Below are 25,036 nucleotides of genomic sequence, written 5' to 3' on the forward strand. Positions count from 1 at the left end.
TGGGGGGGGGGGGAAGGAGGGTGTTGAGTAAAAAATAAAAATAAAAACAAGCTCCATACCCCCCCCCCCCCCCCTCCCCCTCCCCGTTTATTCGGCCGGTCGGCTGATCTTCGCCGCTAAATATCTCACGAATTGGGCCCCAACTCTTGCCGCCGGCTGGATACGCCCCTGAGAGAGGAAAAGAGAGAGAGAGAGAGAGAGAAAGAAAGGTTTATCTGAACCAGATTATCTGAACCAACCAAGTGTTCCAAAAGCTTATTCCGTGTAATTCTCAGCTCACAAAACATGTTCACTGCGTACATTTACCTTTATAACGAATCTTTCATTGTGTGCCCCTCCCACGCAAAGGGCACTGCAGCACTAACACACCACTTTTTGTGGAACGGCCGCGGCGCCGCAACAAGCAGTGATTTTGGAACAGGTCGCGCAGGGCTCCGCTCTCAAAGTGGAAGAAAACTAGGAAAGGAGAGCCATTTTCACGATTGGTTTGTGATTGGTGATGAATTATTTAGTTAAATGACTGCTTAAAGGATGGCCTCAAGATAGTATACACCCATTATCAAATCAAGGTAAATATTGATTGAGTGGTATTAGTAGAAGTTAGAAGAGGTTTCGTAGCTTGTTGATAATTTTCGCAACCAATGTTTGCGCGTTGGTCCTATGGGCCTTGCAGTCGCTACTATAGTGGTACTCCCGTGTATGTTAGCATGCATAGCAATTGGTATCGGTAGGCATTGGCATTGTGTGCGGCGCCATATAGGCCTACAGTGTTATTGAGTACATTTTTACTTTGGACTGAACTATTGGACTATTGAAATTTTTTAAAGTGAAAATTAGGGACATGTACATTTAGATTGGACAGATTTATTAACTCTGTTTTTTTATCACCAATTATATGTATAGATATAGACGAGGAGTCGATGAAGGGTTTGTAAATGTCTGCAAGATTACATATTAAAGTTGAAATTTAATGTTATGTCTATTCAACAAGTTCTCTTTTATTATGTTTGTTAAAAATGATCTTATATTTCTTGGGTCAGGAAGACAGGAGAAATACATGCATGTATTTTATTATTATAAAAGTCACTTAAACTTAAAGACAATTAATATGCATGTGACAGCACAGTTTTGGATGAATAGAGTTTTAGAAAAGAGAAAAACTTGTTTTGACTTTCGTGTCACATGTAAATATCAATCTTTTTCCTACTTAAAAATGAAATATGGAGATTCATCTTCTGCCTGCGAGAAGGCCATTACTGCCATTGACAAATGAAATGACAGTACATGCTGGCTTTAATCTTAGGCCTGTCTTGCGGTCAAGCAATGGATTAATTGGGATGATAAATCTAATTCTATTAATACATACATGTACCATTCCATTTGAAAAGATGAAGGAACAATGTTATTCACCCACACAGGTGCAGATATTTCCAGCAATGGCTGCCAAATTGATCTTCCTGACGTTCCTGTGCGTTGCAACTGTCAGTTGTTTGACCAGCAGAGACGAGGAAGGGTTATACGTTAACGAGTGGGCGGTCAAGGTGGCTGGAGGTGAAAGGAAGGCTCGAGAAGTTGCTACTGACCATGGCTTCACATTCGACGGTCAGGTAAGAAACACAACATGGTCTGTTTGGAACCAGAAGGGCGTTAACGCGATCTGTAGTAAGGTATATACAGTAAGGTTATTCTGCCTCCAAACGGTATGTATACATCTGCGGACTGACCTTTAACGTCACTACTCGAAAGACGATGATAGAGGACGCCAAACAGAAAATATGGGTCCATTTTTTACTTGAGTTTAATCCTGATGATAGGCTTATGCTTTTGTTAAAAACTGGATTTTTAAAAGGAAGTTGATCTGACGTCTAAGCTTTCCATGTGTGAACATGATTTGAGGCCTAGGGTTTAACTTTAAGTAAAACCCAGGTTATTGAATGTACCATGCCCTTGGTAAAGGGCTGGTCCTAATTTGGTAGATACAATAAGTAGGCCTACATGTACATGTATAACAGGTTGCTATGGTCTTTTCAATCTAAACTTCTCTGACCTTTTGGGAATCCCTTTTCACTATCCCTTTTCACTATAAAAGAGGAGAGAAAAAATAAATTAACATTTAAAAATATGTCTTGTTTTTTGGATGGATGGTTTGCTCCAATCCTCAGAACCCGTAGCTTTTACAAGTCTGTATAATTGTGCATTGTTCTCCAATTTGTCATTAAGTCGATAACTACTCTTCTTCAGGACAGCTTCTAAAAGAGCATGTAATTGGTACAATGTATTTGTAACCTATGGCTTATACGCTTTCTGTTGATAACTTGATACGTAATTCATCTATTTCATTTTTTCACTTCCGACAGGATCTTTAATAAAAGAGCATGAAGCTTTAATGCACAGGCTGCACTCAACCATGTATGAATTTCTTGGAAAGATCTTAAGTATGTAAAAAAAATCAAGGCCCATTTTTAGTAACAAGAGGTAGTGGCATAGTAAAATGTACATTTCAGAGTGCATAGCCTTTTTGTTCTTATGCAATGCAAAGCTCTATAAATGTACATGTATATAATGTACTAGAAAAGCAACATCAAAAACAGACAAAACAAAACTCCTCCCCCCCCCCCAAAAAAAAAAAAACAAACAAACAAACAACAACATATAGGTGTACAGTACATGTAAATTTACATTGTTAAAGTGATCTATTGGATATACTGTATTGGTACATGTAGGTTAAGCATAATTTCGTGGATTTGAACCAACTGTTGAAGTGAAATACTATGATTAGGTTTATTTATGAAATATAAAGGAATAAACGCAATTCTTATTGTTCCCATTGTAAGGGAGGTTGATTTTCTTAACAAATTGTTCTCAATGCCATCCAGAATTTTGTTCTCCATTTCTAAGCAACATGCAAGCTTTTCCCATTAGTAACAAATATTAAGTATTAAAGTAGTAAAGTTGTGTACATTTGATATGATTTAAGATATAAGGTATTATGTTAGGAAATGTTCAGGTATAAAACAGAAGTGATGTTTACAAATTAGGTGTTCTGGGGAAAAAAAAGAGTTCAAAGACTGATAGTAAAAGTATGGTATATTGAGTACATTTAAGTCCATGTAGTCTACCCATGTGTATTTTTTGTCTGAAAGGTCAGACTGAGTTATTTACTTGGTTTTTCTCTGGTTTGTTTGCTTAGTTTTCTACTTGACATTTCCAAATTTGTCTGCATGAGCTTAATGCTTTTTCTTCTTTTTCTTTCTCTCTATTTCTTTCTGAGCATACAGTACATAAGCATACATTCGTGTACCCACTGATATACCCACTTGCTAGATACTTTGAACACTGAGTACGTACATGTATCTTCTAGGTAGGGTACCTTCTAGGTTGGTTTTCCTTCAAGCACAGCAGTCTCAAGAGTACAAGTACATTTTTGTTCACTCAAGCTCTTTTAACGTTTGCTTATTTAAATTTGAGAAATCCTTGCTGCGATATCATGTAGTAAAGGAGGATAAAACCCTCATTGGAACCTACACTATGAATATGACGGACAAAGAAAGCGGACAAAATATACAGTTCCTCATTCTACCCTCAACAATTGCTGTGGAAGACAAAGGAGCATCCCTTCACTGCTATAATGTAAAAATGTGTAGAACAGGTGTCACATGCATATTCACCTTTTCTACACATATTTACATAATAGCAGTGTAGGGATGTTCCTTTGTCTTCCACAGCAATTGTTGAAGGGTAGAATGAGGAACTGTATATTTTGTCCGCTTTCTTTGTCCATCATGTTCATACATGTACATCGTTGTGTAGAGAACAGTGTACATGTATACAGTTACAAGTACCTAAATTATTCATACCCTGACCAAGTTTTGTAATTTTCTAAGAACATGTACGGTAGGTGAAAAATGGATATGTCTGGATTTATGGTTATTGATAATGTGACATATTATATCTAAAAGTATTTAGCAAAGGCCCAAATTAAACCGGTCCTCCCGTCATTCTTGAGTTGCAACAAAAACAAAAAACATATAATTAAAAGAGGTATGAATAATTTAGTTGTTAACTTTATACATTTCGACCACATTTTTGTCTCGCCTGCGTAGCAAAAAGCGAGACATACATGTAGGTGCCGCTTTTCCGGTGACGGCGACGGCGACGGCGGCGGCGGCGGCGACGGCGTCAACATCAAAAACTTAACCTAAGGTTAAGTTTTTTTTTAATTTTTTGATATAATTTTTAAAGTAAAAGTTCTAAGTCAATGAAACTTGGACTATAGGATAATCAAGTATCCCCAATCATGTGAGTAGAATTTCAGATCACAAAGTCAAGGTCAAAGGTCATTTCAGGTCAACAGACTTGGACTATGTTGTAGCATCATCATCGAAAACTTAACCTTAGGTTAAGTTTTTGAATTTTTGATATAATTTTGAAAATATAAGTTCTTTGTCAATGAAACTTAGACTATAGGGTTATCAAGTCTCCCCAATCATGTGAGTAGAATTTCAGGTCACTAAGTTAAGGTCAAAGGTCATTTAAGGTAAAAAAAAACTTAGACTTTGTTGTGGCATCAACATCAAGATTTTCAAAATGTTTCTTCTTCGTTATTTTTCAACCAATTTTGATTCTGATTGTTTCATATGATAGGGCTAGGAAAAGGATTTAAAACTTTTACACAGAATCGTGAAATTCATTATCTATGCTAATTTATGAAAATTTATTCGAAATCACAAAAAATGCTTCTTCTCCTTCATTTCTTTCCAATTTTTATTTGGTTTGCTTTATCTGGTAAAGCTAACTTTGGTACACTAAAGTTCTACACAGAATTTTGAAATTGTTCTCCATTAATTAATTATGGTAATTTATGCAAATTTCTTCCAAAAATAATTTAAAGATCCCATTTTTTTTTGTTTTTTGACCAGTTCAAAAGTGTACCACATAAAATTTACGATTTTTTGTTGTAGTGAGATGCGGATGAGCGCTACGTCATTGACGTTCTGGTTTATCATATTGAATCGCGTTATGCAGGCAAGACCGCCGAGAGCGTTTCCCTTGTTATTGGAATTTCCACAAACATCTTTTGGAGCTTTCAGAGCCAAAGAACTCCCCATTCTTGTTCTTTATCTTTTTTCTTCACTATATTTTACTTTGCTTTCAGATTGGAACCTTGAGAGATACATATGGATTCTCCAAGAAGAAGATGAGTGCCAGATCTAGGAGAGGCGCAAATAATTATAACAAATTACTGGCAGAAGACACAAGGGTAAGTGCATTTTTCTCATTTTTATAGTTTTTTTTTTTACAGTTCCAGAGTTTTTAATTGCCATGCTTAGTACGTCAAGCATGTCTAAACTTGAAGGCAATACATATATACATGTATAAGACATGTACTTTTATTGTTTGCCAAGCAGACCAAATTAAGTAGATATTTTGTCATTTAGTGATATTTGTTTGAAATGTTATACTATTCAAAGAGTTTTTGTAAAAGCAAATATTTTTGTGAGAGAATACTTTATTGAATGACTGGGACATTGGCATATTTGTTATTGGTGTAACAAGTTTTATGAAACAGCCCCGTACATGTAATTACCAACTGCTTATAAAAAAACACCTTTCTTGTCATCCTTGAGCATTCTACATTTTTCACTGTATTACAGTCTAATTATGTTTGTTTCTCCCTGTGTAGGTTTCATGGGTAGAGCAGCAGAAAATAATTTTACATTCCAAGAAGAGTGCTGATGATGTCGTGCCTCCGGATGAAACGGGAGATGACTGGGCTATTCCATTCAACGATCCGCTCTGGGATAAACAGTGGTATCTGGTAAGAAGAAGCCAGTAGAATCATATCTTATCTAGGAGTTGTATATGCCTTCAGGGAATGTAGAAATGGGGTGGTATGTAAAGTGGAATTCAGAATGCAAAACCATCATAATATTGCTGCTTGTAAGTATCAGCTTGTAAGTATCAGCTTGCATGGTGATGTAGATAAACAGTAGGCTTGCGGATGGTGCATCCGCAAGCCTACTGTCCATCATGATATTGTTGGATATATTTGGTGAATTAAAAGTTTAATTTTTCATAAATAAATGATAGTTGCATTAATAATCAAGATAGTACAGTTTTACCGGCTCATTATCTGAATCGTATAGTTCTACCTGTATGCATCACCTTTGTATGCTGGGACTGGATTATAGATACTACTAAGTAATAGTTAATACATGTAGGTAATCAATATATCTCAGCCACTGTTCCAAACCAACAACATTGTAGATACATGAACTGGGGGGTATTTCGCAAAAATCTAAAGTCGAACTTGACTCTAAGTTGGACTTAAAAATTATAAAGAGCCATTTGTAGCCTTAAAATAAAATATATTCAAAAGCAAAAATTCAACTATTTAAAACTTTTCATGAATTCCACAACAAGAACATGAAATCTCCTTGATTATAGAAAGTATGGATGATTTGAATCAACATTTTACGCCTCTTAAAAATAACTTTTTACAAAATAGTTTCATAGATGCTAACAGCTTTCCATAATTGTTAAGTCCAACTTACAGATAAGTTCAACTTAGGATCTTTGTGAAACACCCCCTTTTACTCTTGACCCCTATGCTCCTCATGTTAAAACTCTGTAAACTGACACCATTGCAACATCATAAATGTTCTTCCCCCCCCCCCCCCCCGTCCTTCAGTACAATGATGGTCAGAAAGGGGCTACGCCAGGAATGGACATGAACCTCATGCCTGCTTGGAAGCTAGGATACACTGGAAAGGGGGTTGTAGTCACTATCGTAGATGATGGTAAGTAATATACAAGGCACATGTCACCACATGACATTTCTATATTCTGTTGAAGAGGGGGGGGGGGATGCTTGAATTATAGGGATAAAGGTTTCATTCATACTTTTACATAATTAAAGAGCAAAAATCATCTAAAAATAATACTATATGTACACCCCTATTCTATGGGCCAACAGATAAGCAGTACAAAGAAAATAAAGAAGAGCATGAAACCCAAGTTGGACATGGGTTCCTTGGGGGTCCTAATTTATCCAAGCGTCTATGGGTGCTATGAGTAGTCTACCCACAACTCGCTTCTATGTTTATAATTGAGAACGTATTTAAACTTGCAAAACCTCTTTACAGAAGTAATATTGTTATTTTTCATTTTGAAAAGAGTCTTAATACAGTATGGAACTACTAATTTGTTCACTTTAAAGATACAGGTAGTAGTCTTGTAAGTTACTGGTTAATACAGCGCAAAAGTATGCATGATATACTTGTAGATTTATATATCAATGGAAAAAGAATAAATTACAGTTTATGGAAATGCTAAAAATCTAAACTATATCTTCAGACAACTTCCCTTTTTTTTTAATTTTTAATTTTCTGTTTTGTGGCATATAACAACTGATATCCATCTGCCTCATATTTTCCATACCAAAGAAATCTACTTAGTATAATACATACGGTACATTACATATTCTATTTAAAGCACCCTTTTGAAGGTGATAAAAGGTTTTATGTAACTAGTTAAGACAGAACTTGGTTTGTACAAGAATTGTTGGGTCATGCACAGTGCACTGCTATCCAGTTTTGTATTTTAATTGCCACAAATACTTGGTGAACAGGAAATTAATCTTCTGATTAATACTGTATTGATTCTTTTGTATCATGGCAAGTGTAATATACATGTAGACATACATTAGCATACGCTGTGGGGGCAATCATTGTTAACTAATCCGTTAGTGCTTTCATTTATTTTACTAAATATTTCCACAAACCCACATTGAAGATCTTATCTAACACATATTAATTTCTTTTCCTGTTAAATATTATTCATGGAAGATGAGTGGTAAGTCTTTCATTCTAAATTTTTCCTGTTCAGCATTTTTAATGTTTTTGTTCTCCCCTGTTCCCATCTATTTTTATCCAGAACAGTTTTGCTTGAAAGAAATCCTATTGCATGATATGATGGTATAAATAGATACCTGCATGTTGTAGTGCTTTCAATGTTACCTGTGATATTGTTTGATTTATATGCATGCATGATTTTTCTTTGATCAGATATTTGCTTGTTTGTATTTGAAGTTATGTTTTATCTCTTTTCAATCCAACAATTTCATTATCTTAAAATGTTCGTTTGAAAAAAAGGATATTACTGGTAAATTTTCATAGAGATATAAAGGACGAGATAGAGATAGATAGAGAAAAATAATGTTTTCAATCCAACAATTTCATTATCTTAAAATGTTAGTTTGAAAAAAGGATATTACTGGTAATAATTTTCATAGAGATATAGAGGACGAGATAGAGAAAAAATAGAGAAAAGAGAGGGAGGGAGGGACGGACGGAGGAAAGAAATAGGGGGAGGGGTAGGGAAGTAGGAAGGGGTAGGGAAGGGGAGGGGCAAGGCAGTTGTATGCATGTTATCATCATGAATGTACATGTATTTGTGAGATTATTACATGAACAGTTAACATCTTAATTATTCATAGCCTTACCTATTTTTTTTTATTTTTTAAGGATGTGAATAATTGATTTGTCCCAATTTATGTTTCTTGAGAATCTTATATTATTCAACCAGCTAATCCACCTAGCTTTCAGAAAAAACATCAAATTGACAAGGGGTATGAATCACTAATTTGTTTACTGTATGTACTACATGTACATGTACATGTACCAGGTAATCGGTTTGGTTTGATCGTTTGTTTTACCTGACTGCTAAGAAAGCATGTGACATTTAAGTAATTGCACGCCTACATGTACAAGTAAATGCATGACATAATATTTCAAAATCTTTTACAGCCCATTTGCATGTTAAAATACTAATATTTTATTTTCATATGAGGTGCTTATTGTATTCTGTGTTTACTATTATAGTTTTACTTGATGCGAATTATGGTATACAAATTATGCATGTGTAAATGGACACTTTTTAATAATGCATGACTTACATATTTAAAACTTTTATCAGACTGAAGTGAGTGCATTGTTGAATTGAATTGGACTAATTTCAAGGATGTTTCTTCAAATTACAGTTTTCAAAGTAATGCTTGAAATGTTGATAATGTTCTAAATTTTTGACAATACTAAAACATGAAATATGTGTGTACATCTGATAGACTAGTTTACTAACAAATCAATATTGTATGAATGTTTCTTTCCTGGGAACTCAATGGAAAGGTGTTCCATTAACATGTTATTAATGAATGCACTACAATACTTGGAATCCAGTCTGCATACATTACTTGTTGCTATGTTGGGCAAGCCTTGGGTAAGCTTTTTGGTTGTCATTCTTTAAACAGTATGCATGCAGAGTTATGGATTATCAATGTCATTCACTCTATCTAACCGTGCATGTATATGTTTTCGAATTTTATTTGTAGGACTTCTTTATTTCACATAAGAAAAAGATATCTTATATCAAGCTTGTGAAAATGATTAAAGATAGATGGCCTTTACCTCGAAAATAATTCTCTATGTTTCTGAAGATTTCTTAATGTTTGTTTTTTAACTCACAGGAATGGATGAGCATCATCCCGATCTGAAAGATAATTTTGTAAGTGAAATTGATCAGTCACATTTGACAAATTATATGTATTATGTGTCTTATCTACCAGTTCATAATGTACACTTGCCATCTTTGTCAGATTGCCCAACCAATACAGACTTGCATTTGATATCACCATGTTCGTTCATTTTAACACAAAAGTTATGATTTTACTTTCACACTGTTAACTTGCCATATCATGACTATACCGTGTCTACATTTTAACCTTTCATTGCGTTCACGGCTCTGCTCCTCAATACCTTATCTCTCTAATCCAAAACTACACTCCTGCAAGACCTCTACGCTCATCCACTTCCAATTTTCTTGTGACCCCCAAAATTACCAAAACGTGGGGGGAAAGATCATTTGCACACTCTAGTCCTAAATTATGGAATGGCCTTCCTGAAGACATCAAAAAATGTTTATCTTCTGATTCTTTCAAAACTCATCTCAAAACATTCCTTTTCAAGTCTTGATCGTTTTTCCTGTTTACACGCGCCTTGAGCACTCCACAGAGTGGATTTGGCGCGATATAAGTTACATTATTATTATTATTATTAAACTAAGGGAATATTTGATGAATAGGAACCTGCATAACCTTTGCTTGAAAGTGGAACAATTATTAAAGTTTGCATGTTCATTGTCCACATGGAATAATATTTTTAACCCAATGACTACTAGATTCCATCATTTCTGATAGGCGTATTACAGGAACTACCTGGTTCTTGCATGCAAGGGGTTGACTCTTGAAGGGTGTATCTCACTGCACGGCGTATTCATTAATAGGAACATTGCAAATTTTGGATTTGCCTCTTCCACATCGAGCGACTTTTAGCGATGTTCAGTGACAATTAGCAACATTTGAGCGCATTTTTGCGACAGTGTTTGCAAAAGGCAGTTGGCGACTATTTGCCAACCCTTTGCCACGATTTGTGAATGTTTGGGACATTTTGCTAACTCTCGGTACTCAATGGGTTGTTTTTATATAGGAACCATATGGTCGTATGGTCGCTAGCATTGGCAAATCAAAAAGAACATCAGTGACACAGTCTAACAATAAAGGCTTACCATCGTTTTGCAAACACTTGTAACTGTTTGTGGACAAAGAAATTTGCACAAGAAAAACTATTTGCGACAATGAAAAGTTGGAAACTGTTTGCAAACTTTCTTCTAACCTTTTACGAACCGTTGGCAACCTTTAACAAACGCTGGCGAAACCAGAAATTTGCTACGTTCGCAAGCATTCGCCGCTCAGTGAGATACCACCTTTATATTCCATGGAACAATACCCTGAACTGCCGCATAGTTTGGAGTATACAATACATTTACTTTCTCTGTGTACCTAAAATCGACTGTGGCAGTCCCTTTTTTTTCTCCATTGGTTGACCAAGCCGGAAAATTTTTATTTGTTTTTTTCCTCCTTGAATATTTTTATTCATCTGCCTTGTCTTATTAGCTTATTGCTGAGATGTACATGCATATACATGTATGTGAGCTCCATGCAATATATAGATACATAATATATATATACAATTATATTTTCTTATATATTTTCATATATCCTTAAGGATATGTATGCTAGCTATGACTTCAACAATATAAGTAACGAGCACAGTCCCACCCCAGATTATAGCAAGCCAGCAAAAGCAGTGCGGTAAGTCTTACATACATGTTAATGTTTGATATAGTAGGTCTACTTTTATGGTATGCATATGGTCAAAACCAAACGTTACAGAATGAATTTTTGAGGAAAGTTTCTAGTTTGAATGAAAAATAGTATAGACATTTGAATTTGATACTCTATAAGCAAATTAATGATCTGCTATTTTAACTAATATGATATATTTTCACTATATTAATGTGTTTCCCATCAACCATTCATCAAATTTGTGAAATATTAATTTACTGATATTCTGATATCCAATATTCAAAGATACAACTATATATCTGCTAAATGTCTCTTGATGTTTAAAAGTTTTAAAAAAAGTCTAGGCACCATGAGCAGATAATAAAAACAAAACAAAACACAACATGGTGACAAAAGCAAATTCTTTCTATTGAAGCAAGTCATTTCTAGTCTTGGACGAGCATTATTTTAATTTTTTAAATTATAGTCCAATGAAGCATTGTTTTAATGTCTAGAGTGAAGCCCTCCCCCCACCCACCCCCCCCCCCAAAAAAAAATTAAATAAATAAATATATATATTGACAAGAGATCCCCCAACACATGAGGGCCTTTTTGTGCTAGTTTGATAACTTTTGCAGTGAATAGGAGTACAGGTCACTGCCAAGGTGCACCATGGAACCCATTCCATTAAAGAAAAAACTTGTACGAGCCTGTTGAATCAAAGATATATTTTGATGATTGGATGTTCTTCTTTCAGCCATGGTACAAGGTGTGCGGGGGAGGTAGCAGCAGCAGCCAATAACAGCATCTGTGGGGTGGGTGTGGCTTATGAGGCCAGCATCGGAGGTGAGAATACAGTGATCTGAATTTACCTTGGGCTCTAATTTCATCATGTTTTACAAAATGTTTGTACTAGATTAGTCTTGACTTCTGAAACACAAATACCCCTGTACTTAAACTTGTTCATGCGGGTGTGATTCGTCATGCATAATTCAATAACAGACTAAAGTATAGAAGTTCATAAACCACCTTTTTAAGATTTATGTATAAAGACAGGGTGAAAACTACATGTTCTCTCATCGTTTAAGAAGACTTATGTGAGAGAGAAAGAGAGAGAGAGAGGGGAAGATAGATATATCATATGAATAGAGAGAGAGAGAGAGAGAGAGAGAGAGAGAGAGTAAGAGAGAGAGAGATTGGGCATTGAAAGTGATGATGACAATGAAATGTAAGTGAATGAAAAAGGTAGAAAAGGGAAAATAAGACCAAACAATGGACCAAGTGAAAGATTGTATAATTCAAACTCAAACTTGATTAAATTAAATTTGAATTGTATCAATATCTTATCCAGTGACAAGCATCCACACATCTACTTCATGTAGAAATCAACGCACTTGCCAACTGTAAACAATGGTAACGATTGTTCATTCTCTGTCAGGTATAAGACTTCTTGATGGTCCAGCAACCGATCGCCTTACAGCCCAGGCCCTACAGTTCAACCACAGCCACGTTGACATCTACAGCTGCTGCTGGGGTCCAGTTGACGACGGGATCAGGTTTGAGATGCCACATACACTCACTAAAGAGGCCTTTGAGCATGGAGCAATCACAGTGAGTACAGCTATCCCTATAAGAGATAGTGGTGGTGGTGGTGGTGGTGGTGGTGGTGGTGATGGTGGTGGTTGGTGGTGGTGGTGGTGGCGGTGGTGGTGGTGGTGGTGGTTGTTGGTGGTGATGGTGGTGGTGGTGGTGGTGGTGGTGGTGGTGGTGGTGGTGGTGGTGGTGGTGGTGGTGGTGGTGGTGGTGGTGGTGGTGGTGGTGGTGGTGGTGGTGGTGGTGGTGGTGGTGGTGGTGGTGGTGGTGGTGGTTGTTGTTGGTGGTGATGGTGGGGGTGGTGGTGGTGGTGGTGGTGGTGGTGGTAGTGGTGGTGGTAGTGGTGGTGGTGGTGATGATGGTTGTAATTGTTATGATGATGATGATGATGCTGATGGTTGTGATTGTTATGATGATGATGATGATGATGATGGTTGTGATTGTTATGATGATGATGATGATGATCGTGGTTGTGATGATTATGATGATGATGGTGGCAATAGTGATGTTGATGGGGATGATTGTTATGATTGTGACTATGATGGTGGTGGTGATGATGACAGTGCTAGTGGTGGTGATGATGATGATGATGGTGTCAATGATGGTGATTACTGATGCTGATGGGGATAATGGTGAAGATAGTGGTTATGACATGTTATTGCATACTGTTTTTTAGGAGTTCAGTAAATGAGAACAAACACCATGAGTACCGTGTTCAGACTGTTTTATTTGTCCTTGGCTGTTCATCCTTTATGTTCAACATCATCATAGGTATGACATAGAATCCCAGATAATATCCACAACTGTCAACAAATTGCCTTTGTTCTTCCTAACTGCTATCTGCGACGCTGCAAGACCATATAGCAAAGAAACCTGGTAACCAGTCCCTCTTTTTTGTTTTGTTCTAGGGTCGTAACGGAAAGGGCTCCATCTTTGTCTGGGCGGCAGGCAATGGTGGCCATGACGACGACCACTGCGGAGCAGACGGCTACGTGGGTGACATCCACACGATCGCCATCAGCGCCATCAACGACCATGGAAGACCAAGTTACTTCGTAGAGTCCTGTCCAGCCATCATGGCTGTAACCCTCTCTGGAGGTCCTTCTAGCATCGCTGACATTAAGAGTGGCGACTTCAAGTGGAACCTTGTGGTAATTAGAATCCAGACATGATATTCTCTGTTTGGAGCCAGAAGGCTTTCAAACTCTTGTACTAGGCCTGATAATTACCCAATTTAAATCGGTTTCCCATTTATTTCTTTTTTTCCCTGATTTGTTGTTGTTGTTTTTTCCCCAATTTTTTTCTTCTTTTTTTCTGTCCAGATTTTATCCCTATTTTTTTTTTCTCAGGGGCAGTAGCTTGAGGAAAAAACAAACATATTTTTTTATTAGTGCTCACTATCACTTCTGTTGTACTTTAACAGAGAGTTAACGCCCCTCTAGCTCTGCATTGACAATTTAATGATAATATAGTCTTATTGACCAAAATGGTGGCCTCGATCACCATCATTGAGACCACTCTTCTGTAAGGAGCTGCCATAAATATTATGCCAGCATTGTCCGATACCCATTTAACCTGTTGACTTATGCATTGTGAAAGGTCCATAGGATTCATACAAGGACCATCAGGTTTTCATAGGCAAAGGGGTAATACACTTGTGTCAAGATCGAGGAACATATGGGGGTGAAATGGCTTGCCGAAGGACTCAAACAGCAAGCAAGAATCAACCAAAGCTTACCCAGGAACTCTTGAGGTGCTACACCTCATTAGAGGCGTTTTCTAGATCTTACCTATTTCCAATAATATTAGAATTTTTACAAAATGTTTAACACAAATAAAAAATTTACAGAATTTGTCCTTCTCTTTTTTTCTTCTTCATGCTTTGGATAGAAAAGATGGTAATAAGTGATGCATGATATATCTTTTTTTTCTGCATCCAGACCACCACAGACCTGAATGGAAACTGCACCGATGCTTTTGTAGGAACATCCAGTGCCGCACCCCTTGCTTCTGGATTGTTTGCTGTAGTGCTGCAAGCAAAGTAAGTCTTCGGGAACAACATTGAGATTCTAATCCAAACCAATCCACTCCAAAACTTAACGTATTTGATATAGTGTTTTTTTTTTGTGGCAGTTACAAAGTGCTGTATGCTTTGATGCGACTATGGGTGCGTTCAATCGAATTTTCGAAGCTAGAATCACAAACATGAATCACAATTCAAAACGCCGTTACAAAAAGCAAGGTCACTGCGGTTTGCGTTCAAGCGATTTTTCATCAACGCTGATTCTAGCTCATTGCGAGCCAAACCACTGCGCATCACACTGCGCAGTATGGCCCAGGAACTTCGGCGCGCGCTTTCTGGAATTGTTTACGGCCGACTGTCGACTGCTGTTTTGAGCATAGATCGCAAAAATAAGACAAAGAATGAGAAGGTGATAGAAGGAAGAAACAAAGAATAACATAAGGAAAGACAGAAAGATAAAGTCGATAGAATGATTAAAACAAAGAATAACATAAGAGAAGGTGAAAGAAGGAAGAATCGAAGAATAACATAAGGAAAGACAGAAAGACAGAAAGAGAGAGTGATAGAATGCTTAAAACAAAGAATTACATAAAAGGTGATAGAAGGAAAAAACAAAGCATAACATAAAAATAGAAGGAAAAAACAAAGAATAACATAAGGAAAGACAGAAAGAGAATGTGAAAAAAGGAAGGAACAAAGAATGACATAAGGAAGAACAGAAAGAGAAAGTGATAGAATGATTAAAACAAAGAATAACATAAGAGAAGGTGAAAGAAGGAAGAATCAAAGAATAACATAAGGAAAGATAGAAAGAGAAAGTAACAGAATGATTAAAACAAAGAATAACATGAGAGAAAGTGATAGAATTATAAATATAAAGAATAACATAAGAGAAGATGATAGAAGGAAGAAACAAAGAATAACATAAGGAAAGACAGAAAGAGAAATTGATAGAATGCTTAAAACAAAGAATTACATAAGAAAAGGTGATAGAAGGAAAAAAACAACGAATAACATAAGTATAGAAGGAAGAAACAAAGAATAACATAAGGAAAGACAGAAAGAGCAAATGATAGAATGATAAAAACAACGAATAACATAAGAGAAGATGATAGAAGGAAGAAACAAAGAATAACATAAGGAAAGACAGAAAGAGAAATTGATAGAATGCTTAAAACAAAGATTTACATAAGAATAGGTGATAGAAGGAAAAAACAAAGAATAACATAAGTATAGAAGGAAGAAACAAAGAATAACATAAGGAAAGACAGAAAGAGCAAATGATAGAATGATAAAAACAAAGAATAACATAAGAAAAGGTGATAGAAGGAAAAAAAAAAAAGAATAACATAAGTATAGAAGGAAGAAACAAAGAATAACATAAGGAAAGACAGAAAGAGCAAATGATAGAATGATAAAAACAAAGAATAACATAAGAAAAGGTGATAGAAAGAAAAAAAAATAACATAAGAATAGAAGGAAGAAACAAAGAATAACATAAGGAAAGACAGAAAGAGAAAATGATAGAAGGAAAAACAAGGAATAACATAACGGAACAGGCCACGATGGTATAGTGAATGCAAATTGCATGCAAAGCGGGCGCGCGGTTTTTCCCAAACCGGAAGAGGCTTCGTCATGCAATCATGATTGAGAACTCCGTCCGTTCAATCGAATTTTAGCGACCGTGATTCTTTTGAATCATGATACAAAACGCATCTTTTTCAGCGTTTCATGTTTGTGTTTTCAAACACGTTTATTTTTACGACCGACGAAAAAATCGCTTGAACGCATTGCGTTTTAAACTAAACGTCTTTAGAAACCGTGATTCTAGGGTGAAAAAGTGTCGATTAAACGCACCCTATAAGACACAGAATCATGATGAGGAACCTGTTATTCAATGTATGTATAACCCACAGTCAACATACTGTGTCTCAATTAACCATCCAATTACATCCGAGAGGGACCAGGCCCTCTATTGTTAGGCTTGTTGTTGTAAACTCAACACTTCACTTTTTTTTTTGCCTCTTGATAAATATCGTAATCACATTAAAAAAATGACCTGTTAAAAATCCATTGTCCTCTAACAAAATAAAAGGGACTTCAGAAATGTTTTGAAGTGTTCAACATGTGACAAATTCTAGTCAGTTTTATATTCAATCATGCACCACAATGTTTGGCACAGACCTTTAATCCAAGCCCCATTACCTTTACATTTTAAATGTACAGGTTTAAAATATGAGAAAAATAAAAAAGCAAACATAGTGTCACTAAATGGTTGTCCATGACTTATCTCTTATAATTTGTAGGGAGCTTTTCAATGAGAAACTCCCTTTTGGGTCCTGTAATATGGTTCAATTAATCAAGTTTTTGAAACTTTGAATCTGAGATATCATGTTGGCCAGCTATGCTGTCTTTTATTGAATGTGTTATAAATTGACAAAAGATGTCCCTTCAAAATTTAAAACGATTAAATTGTAACAAAGTGTATGAATATTTAATTGTTTTTGCCATCATGCATGCATCTCATTAAAGGTAAAGACCAGTATTGGAAACGCCCCAATTTCAAAAAATGAAATGGAAGCTCTCATTACCAATCATGTGAAAGAATATGTTTTGACTAATACACAATGATAAAAAATTTGCCGGGAAACCGCCTACTAATTCATATATTTGGTAAATTTGTTTCTCTCATGGTCTGTGAGATATATAGGGTAGTCCCATATACATCTTTCTGTGTATAGTGCTTGTAACTTTACGAAGAATGGGCCAAATTTCTTATCATTTTGATGATTCCAGAACCTTACAGATGCTAGATGATCAACCTTTTCTGATCGATTCCACAACGTTTCTTTCACAATGCAATCGCATGACCATAACTGGTCTTTACCTTTAAACTATGGAAATAAGGCTTAAGATGGACGCAGAACTTATGGCAGCGGTGGGATTTGAACCCATGCCTTTGAAACTATTAAAACACCAAGCCAGCAGCCATCAATCTATTACAGATTTTCCCTTTGCATTTACCTCCTCCACTTGCGTTCCATATATAGTACCCTGTAGCTTAATGTTGTGTCTTTTAGTTTTTAATCTCTCATACTTGATATTAAAGATAAAGTTGAGTTCTGGTCATGCAATTGCATTGTGAAAAAAAATGTGTGGAATGGATTTAGAAAAAATTGATCATGTAGCATGTAAGTATTGGTGTGTACTGCAAGGTTCTGGAGTCATCAAAATCATAATAAATTTGGCCCAGTCTTGGTAAAGTAACAAGCACTGTACACAGAAAGATGTATATGGGACTATACACAAATGATGTCGGGCCTACTTACCTTGATTTCCTTATCTTTCTATGCTCATTGCCCAGCCAGTATACATTTTCTACCAAAATCGTTTGGCAAATGACATTTATTTGTAATCTTGAACATACAGTTTAAGTTTCGTTTGATTCTGTGAGAATTCATTTTCTTTTTTTACCAGAACTCAACTTTATCTTTAATTTTTTTCTCTTCTAGCCCTCAGTTGACATGGCGAGACTTGCAGTATCTCATCACAGAAGGCAGCAAGATTCCACAGCCTTACAACCACGGCTGGAGCATCAACGGAGCCGGGCTTCATGTTCATCATGACTTTGGTTTCGGGGTACTGGATGCAGGCAAGATGGTGGAGCTGGCCCTGACCTGGGATCTCGTTGGTCCACAGCAAACGTGCGAGGTGGATCCAATCTTCCCAGACCGGTAAGTTTTACACCAATGACATCGTAAATCAGGAATGCATGTACATTTATTCTTTCACAATACTTGATGATCATTTATTTTTCTTAAAGCCCATTTGTACTAGTTTGGCTAGGAGGGATTAGACCACCAAGGTTGATCACTGACAGGTCATTGACAGGTGGCTATCTCATCAACTCAGCTCTCAATTAACTTTAAAAAAGAGGATCATGGGGGACCAATGGTCACTGATTAGGCATTGTTCTATATAGAGAGAGCAAGTAGCTACAAATAGTACATTGGGTCTTTAAAGCTGTGCTTCTAGCTAGGACTCCACTTAATACTTCAAAAGATTGTTTGTACACAGAGGGTTTGATAGACAAGTATATTCTTATCAGTTTTAAGATTGAATACCTCTCAAAAAATCTGTCCATACCTTTTCTTTAATACTGTTTAACACTTCCACTTTATTCCATCTTTCTCTAATTCACTTTCTGTCTATGTCCCTCTTTTCTCCTCCTTTTCCTCATCTTAACACTCTCCCATTTCCTCTCTGTCTCTCTCTCTGTCTCTCTCACTCTCTCTTATATATTCTCCCCTCCTCTTCTTCTCCCTCCCCGCCCTCTCTTCATCCCCACAGAACTCTCCGCCAAGGCTGGGCCCAGAATGTCACCCTCTCCGTTAACTGCCCCAATGTCCACAGCATGGAGCACGTCAAAGCACACATCAGCCTCCAGGCTTACCGACGAGGCGATGTTAGCCTAATCCTCTACTCTCCGTTCGGCACCCCATCTCGTCTCATAGATACCAGGATACATGATAGCAAAAGGGAGGGCCTTACTGATTGGCCCTTTATGACTGTTCATAACTGGGGAGAGGACCCTAATGGAAAATGGATCCTACAATTCAGGTATGTATATATTATAATAATGATATTGATAATATTTGTTCTTGTATAGTGCATATCACGTTATAACGTCTTGATGCACTTCCAAAGAGCTTTGGAAATTATTACACTGGCTTTAGCATGGCTGCCATTACGCCATCAAGGAAATACTGCCATCAAGAAAATAATTCCTGCCAGGTACTGCTTTAACTCACCTGGGTTGAGTGTGGCAAATTCCAAAGGACATTAGTGCTGTGGCAGGACTTGATCCATGGACCTTATGATCCACAGTCCGGCGACGTATCCACTCGACCACGAGGAGGTTTAGAGGAGGGTTGGCTAAGCTCAAGCACCCCTAAATATATCTTCCAGTTTTATCTCCCCATTATTATTTTTTTCTTCACTATAACCAAATTTTAAGCAAGGCACAAGGAGAAAATGATTGCAGAAAACAATCAAAACAACTTAATATCAGGATGAACGTCTCCTTTATAAAGTAAATATGGAGGTATACATAGCCTTTAGATAGTATGGACCCAGAGGCAATGGCAATCGTGACAATTGGCAGTTTACAACACTATTTAGAAGTCACCACATTGTTTACAAGGAAATGTATTAAACCCTCCCAAAATGCAATTGCATGAATACGCTCCCTTTCATTCTTTCCCTATGGCTTTGGAACAAACCCCTCGCACTTCTGAGGAGTAGTTCTTCACTTTACTTCTTCAAAAAACATCTGCAAACCTTACAATACCTCTCAATTAGTTGATAGACCAAGGGACAGCTTCGTCTTCTTTGGGTTAAGTCTACCTCCTTCACAGTTGAAGATTCTTGCAGACTGATGAGTGTGTGTGTGCGCTTACAAGAGCCAGGTTTATGGTGCAATGCTATGAACATGGTGCAAGTTGTAAGAGGTATACACCGGACTCCGTACACCCTTGAGACAAAGAGCTAAACATAAATCCAATTGTTATTGTTGTTTATGGTAAATAATGATACATTTACCAATCAATAATTTGTCTATCTAGCTACAACACAACCCCAGATGATGCTGACGAACCTGAAGATGAAGTACTGGAACTGGTTCCTCGTGTTGAAGTCCAACAAGCTACTCTGGCCATGGTGGGACTTACCATATACGGTGTGAGCGAACCCCGTCAGCATGTCGACGTCAACGAGGCTGGAGGAGATGAAGCCGAGGTTAATGATGAGGAGGTTGGAGAGGAAGATGAGGACAAGAACGCTGCAGTCAACCCTCATGATGCTGGTAAGTCATTTATTGTAACAATAATAATAATAATAACTTTGTTTACCCAAGGAATTCTCATCGGTATCAACGCTGTTCTTCCTGAGGGCCCTGCAAGTATTATTACCCCATCAATTGCCAGGATCCCATTTACACCTTGGTGGACAATGGCAGATGTGGATTAATGCCTTGCCAAAAGACATTAGTTCTGGGATGGGATTTGAACCCTCAGCCCTTGGATTGAGAGTCAAGTGAATGATGAACCACTACACCATGACACCTCCAGTCAAACCAAGACACACCTGCTGTTGCAACCACCTGTATAGTAGGACCACTTGTCATAAGGACCACATATTTGGTTACCTTTGAAAACTATTTCCTATTTGAACCTGTTGTATATTTAAATATTTCACACTTTCTGTGAAAATGTTTGTAGTATTCACTGAACTCTTTGTGCCTTGATACAGATATGTGATGGGATATACACTTTACATTATCATTTTTTTCCACGTCATATCTGAACGAGCCTTTCTAGTTATTGTTGGACAGTGTTGCAATTATGTTTTGGATTAGGTTTAGTGATATGGTCATAGGTTGAGTGTTGGGACCAAGATTGAGGTTAGGAATTCAGGTAGTGAATAAAATTGATGTAAGAGCAGATGCCACCAGAGCATATGTTGTACCATGTGTGTTTAAAGGCATCGTTTAACAATGTTAAATCTGAGATGAATGGCTCTACATGTTATCAGTGTCTGTGATATGGTGTAATATTGAAGCCCTAAACAAATTGCGCTTCAAAACAATCATGAAGTGCCTCAAAAAAGTAAAAATCTTTGAGTGACCGGTCATAAATATCTTGATAATCAGACAGGCGATTGGCTTGTAAAAGTCATGGGGTTCCTGACTGACCTAAAGGTTTATAATTATGATTGCAGCATGAAAATCTAGGATTTTGTTTCAGAATCTGAGGCAAAGATACCAATCCCTTTAACTAACTTGCTTTTGTTTTCTATAATGCCATCAGGTAAGAGTGATCAGAACACCATAAGGAAGATTTACAACCAGGAGCAACTGGAAAGCGAAGAGATCAATCTAGACCTCCATGACATTGCGAACGGTGTCCCTCTGCCCCCTAACCGTGCTCACAACATCAACAAGATCACAGGAGGGATAGGTACCGAGTACTTTGATGGGAGCCTCCTCAGCAAACAGGGTCTCATCAAGCTGGCGATGTTCGCAAGGAGACTGGACGAGGGTGACCCGATCCTGAGGTACCTGAACTCTCTGGACGATAAGTCCCTGATGATGCTGGGCCGAGATTTTGATCTGGACAACGTGATGGAGAACATGATGATTGAAGGTAGAGAGGAGGAGGAGGTAGGGATGAAGGAAGAGGTGAAAGCACAGGAGATGGATGTCGTTGGTGAAGCGAGAGGGTTTAACTTGGAAATAGAAGAGACGGAAGCCAAGAGAGAAGGACTGGATGATGTGGCCTTTGAAGGACGAAGCGATGACATGACCAATACTGCTATCCTTCGCCTGCTTCGTTCTCTGGACGTGAGTACGTTGCGTCTCATGGTGAAGTATGTAGAGGAGATGGTCACCGACGAGAAGAATGCAAGGTCAGATTCCCTTGAGAGAGAAGAGGCACTCCGTTACCAGGACAGGGACGTGGAGAAGTCTCAAGACGAACCTCTCCAATACCAGAAGAAGACAGAGGATGCATTGCTAAGGGATACAGAGGTGTATAATACGATTGAGAAAAAAATGGAAGAAGAGGAAGAAACAGAAGAAAAGAAAGTGGAAGAAGCTATTCAATTCCAGAAGAAAATGGATGATGATTTATTGGGAAGTAGTCTGAGCAAATATCTGAAAAGGAATAAAGAAAATAGTCTGAGTCTGAGGAAGAAAGACAGTTTTGTAGGAGAGTCAAAGACTGGAGAAGATGATAGACTATATGAATTACTAAGGGATCTGCAGGCATTATTAGAGGATGAATGATGATTATTCACTACTCAGTCGTCAGAATTAGGTTTAAATGGTTTATGAATACATATATTGAAATTATATACAACATTTTATATTAACAAATCAACTTTTCTATTGTATGCTTATATGCTTATGTATTATGTCTAGCCAATCATAGAAAGATATGAAATACATTCATACCGTATATTGCATAAACATATGTAAAGAAAAGGGAAATCTAAATATTAAGGCTTCTAATTGGACATTCGTTTGGGCTTCATTTTGCTTGATGATAAGGTAACAAAATCTCTATTATTTTTACGTTATCTCCTCATGTAGAAATGTGAAATAGCCCCCTCTATGGGTTTTTCATATTTAGGCTTGGAAGCTTCTTCGCTTTCACCTCCTGTTCTTGTCTCCTCCTGCTCTGTCTCTTCTGTCTTTTCTTTTGTAAAATTGCAAAACAAGGTTTATCGCTTCTTTTTTAAAATTGTTATGTTTTTCACTTTTTGATGCTATTTGCACATTATGCAAAACTGAAGATATTAATTTTTCATTTTCAACTGTATTATTATTTTTTGTATACTCCAAACATTTGTCTTAAAGGCAGTTTGCATTTTACATGTATGAATGTGAATTATGTTCAACATACAGTTTTTAAAATTAGTTTGGTAATGATATTAATATTTAAGTTCTTATTTATATATTTTGTAAGATATGTTTTCGCAACAAATTTGTTACTGAGCAAAGGGAAAACATGAAGTATGATGATGATATGTGCGTAGATATGAGTACTAAAGTAAGGGTATACATACATATATGGAGTAGGCTTATATACATCTATGTATTATACATATGATGGAAGTTTCAGTTGTGCAGTAATATTTGGTTTGTATCATGTGCAACATTTCTACTATGTATCCATGCGTTCAATTATGACACCTTGTCTTTCTTTTCAAGCTTTTCTTTGGACTCATCAATATTATCATTTCTTCCTTGTAAAAGATACATTATATATTGATTCTTATTGAAGGATTTTTTCCCCCTAGGTACAGGATGCTAAGGTTACCCACCAGTGGTAATTGTTAACTATGACCATTGGATGTCATAGGTCATAGGTCCTTGTATTATGCTTCTTTTTTCAAGTGGAAATATGTCTCAATGTATAGATCTACATGTATTTGATATTCATTGGTTTGGAAGGTGCTATTAATTTGATATTTATTTCGTACAATATTTTCATTTCACATTTAGGCTTCGTACATATAGAATAGATTTGTGTTAAACATAATGGCTGTTTTCTTGAAAGCGGCCAAAGTTAACCCTGCTAATCTTAGGCCATACGTTAATAGAATCTTAATATCAATACAAAAGTTCCATTTAGATTAAACAACTGTAATTATGGTAACGAAATGAAGAAACAAAATAAATTTCATCATGAAATGGAGAAAGAGATATTGATTTCTCAGAGGCAATGTTATGTATTTTTCGTTTAGTTACAGAGTTATCTTGATTTATACAGGAGGAATAGATTGAAAAAATGCACTCTTTAAATTGATGGACTTAACCTAAGTGTAAACATTTAGACATTTAAACCGGGCCTAAAGTTAGTTGCTTTCAAGAATAAGGCCTATCTGTGGAATGATCACAAGACCTTTTTGAAAGAAATAATTGTTTTTAATGATTTCATTTTATTCACTTAGCAGTCAGAAATAGTATGTTAGTATTGAAGAAATGATAATATAATAAGCACTTCAAAACTTGTGTATCAAATTGAGTCTTTCACATTCCATATTTGAAGATAAAAAGATGTTTTACATGTTTATGTTTTTGTATTCAGTTAGAAATCAGTACTAATCTATTTTTCATTGCAGGCATTGTCCAAGTTCATTTCATATTTAGGATTTAGTAAGGGTAAAAAACTTTTATCTTGCTGTCAGAAAAAAACAATTAGTGCAGAATTTAGTTCTTTTTGTTGTTAACTCTTTGTAAAATCATTACCTGTGATTGATTAAAAAACAGTATTAATATTTACACACCCCTACATGGTGTATGGATAACAGTGGTAGTATTGAAGATGATGATGAAAATGAGATGAGGGAAAAGTAATATTGAATGAAGATGAAGAGGGGTGTTAGTTTGTAGTCACAAAGAGGAATATTGTGAAAAAGAATGGCAATACATCATGTTAAATGTGACTGTGTCAATGAAATACATGTATGTATCAAGAAGAAAATGATTACACACAATTGTACACATACTAATTTCAATAATTAATGATGCAAACAATAGACCATTTTCGTAATGTAACCAAATTCAATGCATGCAACTTTATGAAGTGCCTCAATACGAATTATTTAATTCATCTGCTACAAATAATTGTATTTCATTAGTCAAAATGTGAACTGTTTACATGTACATTAGTTGTTGC

General features: G+C 36.5%; 1 protein-coding gene across 1 annotated transcript; it reads left to right on the plus strand.

The window, feature by feature from the left end:
* The first annotated feature begins 383 nt into the window (after positions 1 to 383).
* Positions 384 to 24,771, plus strand: LOC581070 (PC3-like endoprotease variant B). Its single transcript, XM_030994740.1, has 15 exons — positions 384 to 569; positions 1,419 to 1,607; positions 5,156 to 5,260; positions 5,684 to 5,818; positions 6,692 to 6,800; positions 9,524 to 9,561; positions 11,121 to 11,206; positions 11,937 to 12,025; positions 12,618 to 12,790; positions 13,681 to 13,923; positions 14,713 to 14,813; positions 18,308 to 18,529; positions 19,146 to 19,415; positions 20,420 to 20,658; positions 21,662 to 24,771. The coding sequence occupies exons 2-15, from the start codon at positions 1,437 to 1,439 to the stop codon at positions 22,636 to 22,638; spliced, it is 2,958 nt and encodes a 985-aa protein (XP_030850600.1). The 5' UTR covers positions 384 to 569; positions 1,419 to 1,436; the 3' UTR covers positions 22,639 to 24,771.
* Positions 24,772 to 25,036: the final 265 nt, after the last annotated feature.

The sequence above is a fragment of the Strongylocentrotus purpuratus genome, unplaced genomic scaffold, assembly GCF_000002235.5.
Source record: "Strongylocentrotus purpuratus isolate Spur 01 unplaced genomic scaffold, Spur_5.0 spur5_scaffold_21, whole genome shotgun sequence".
NCBI classification, from domain to species: domain Eukaryota; kingdom Metazoa; phylum Echinodermata; class Echinoidea; order Camarodonta; family Strongylocentrotidae; genus Strongylocentrotus; species Strongylocentrotus purpuratus.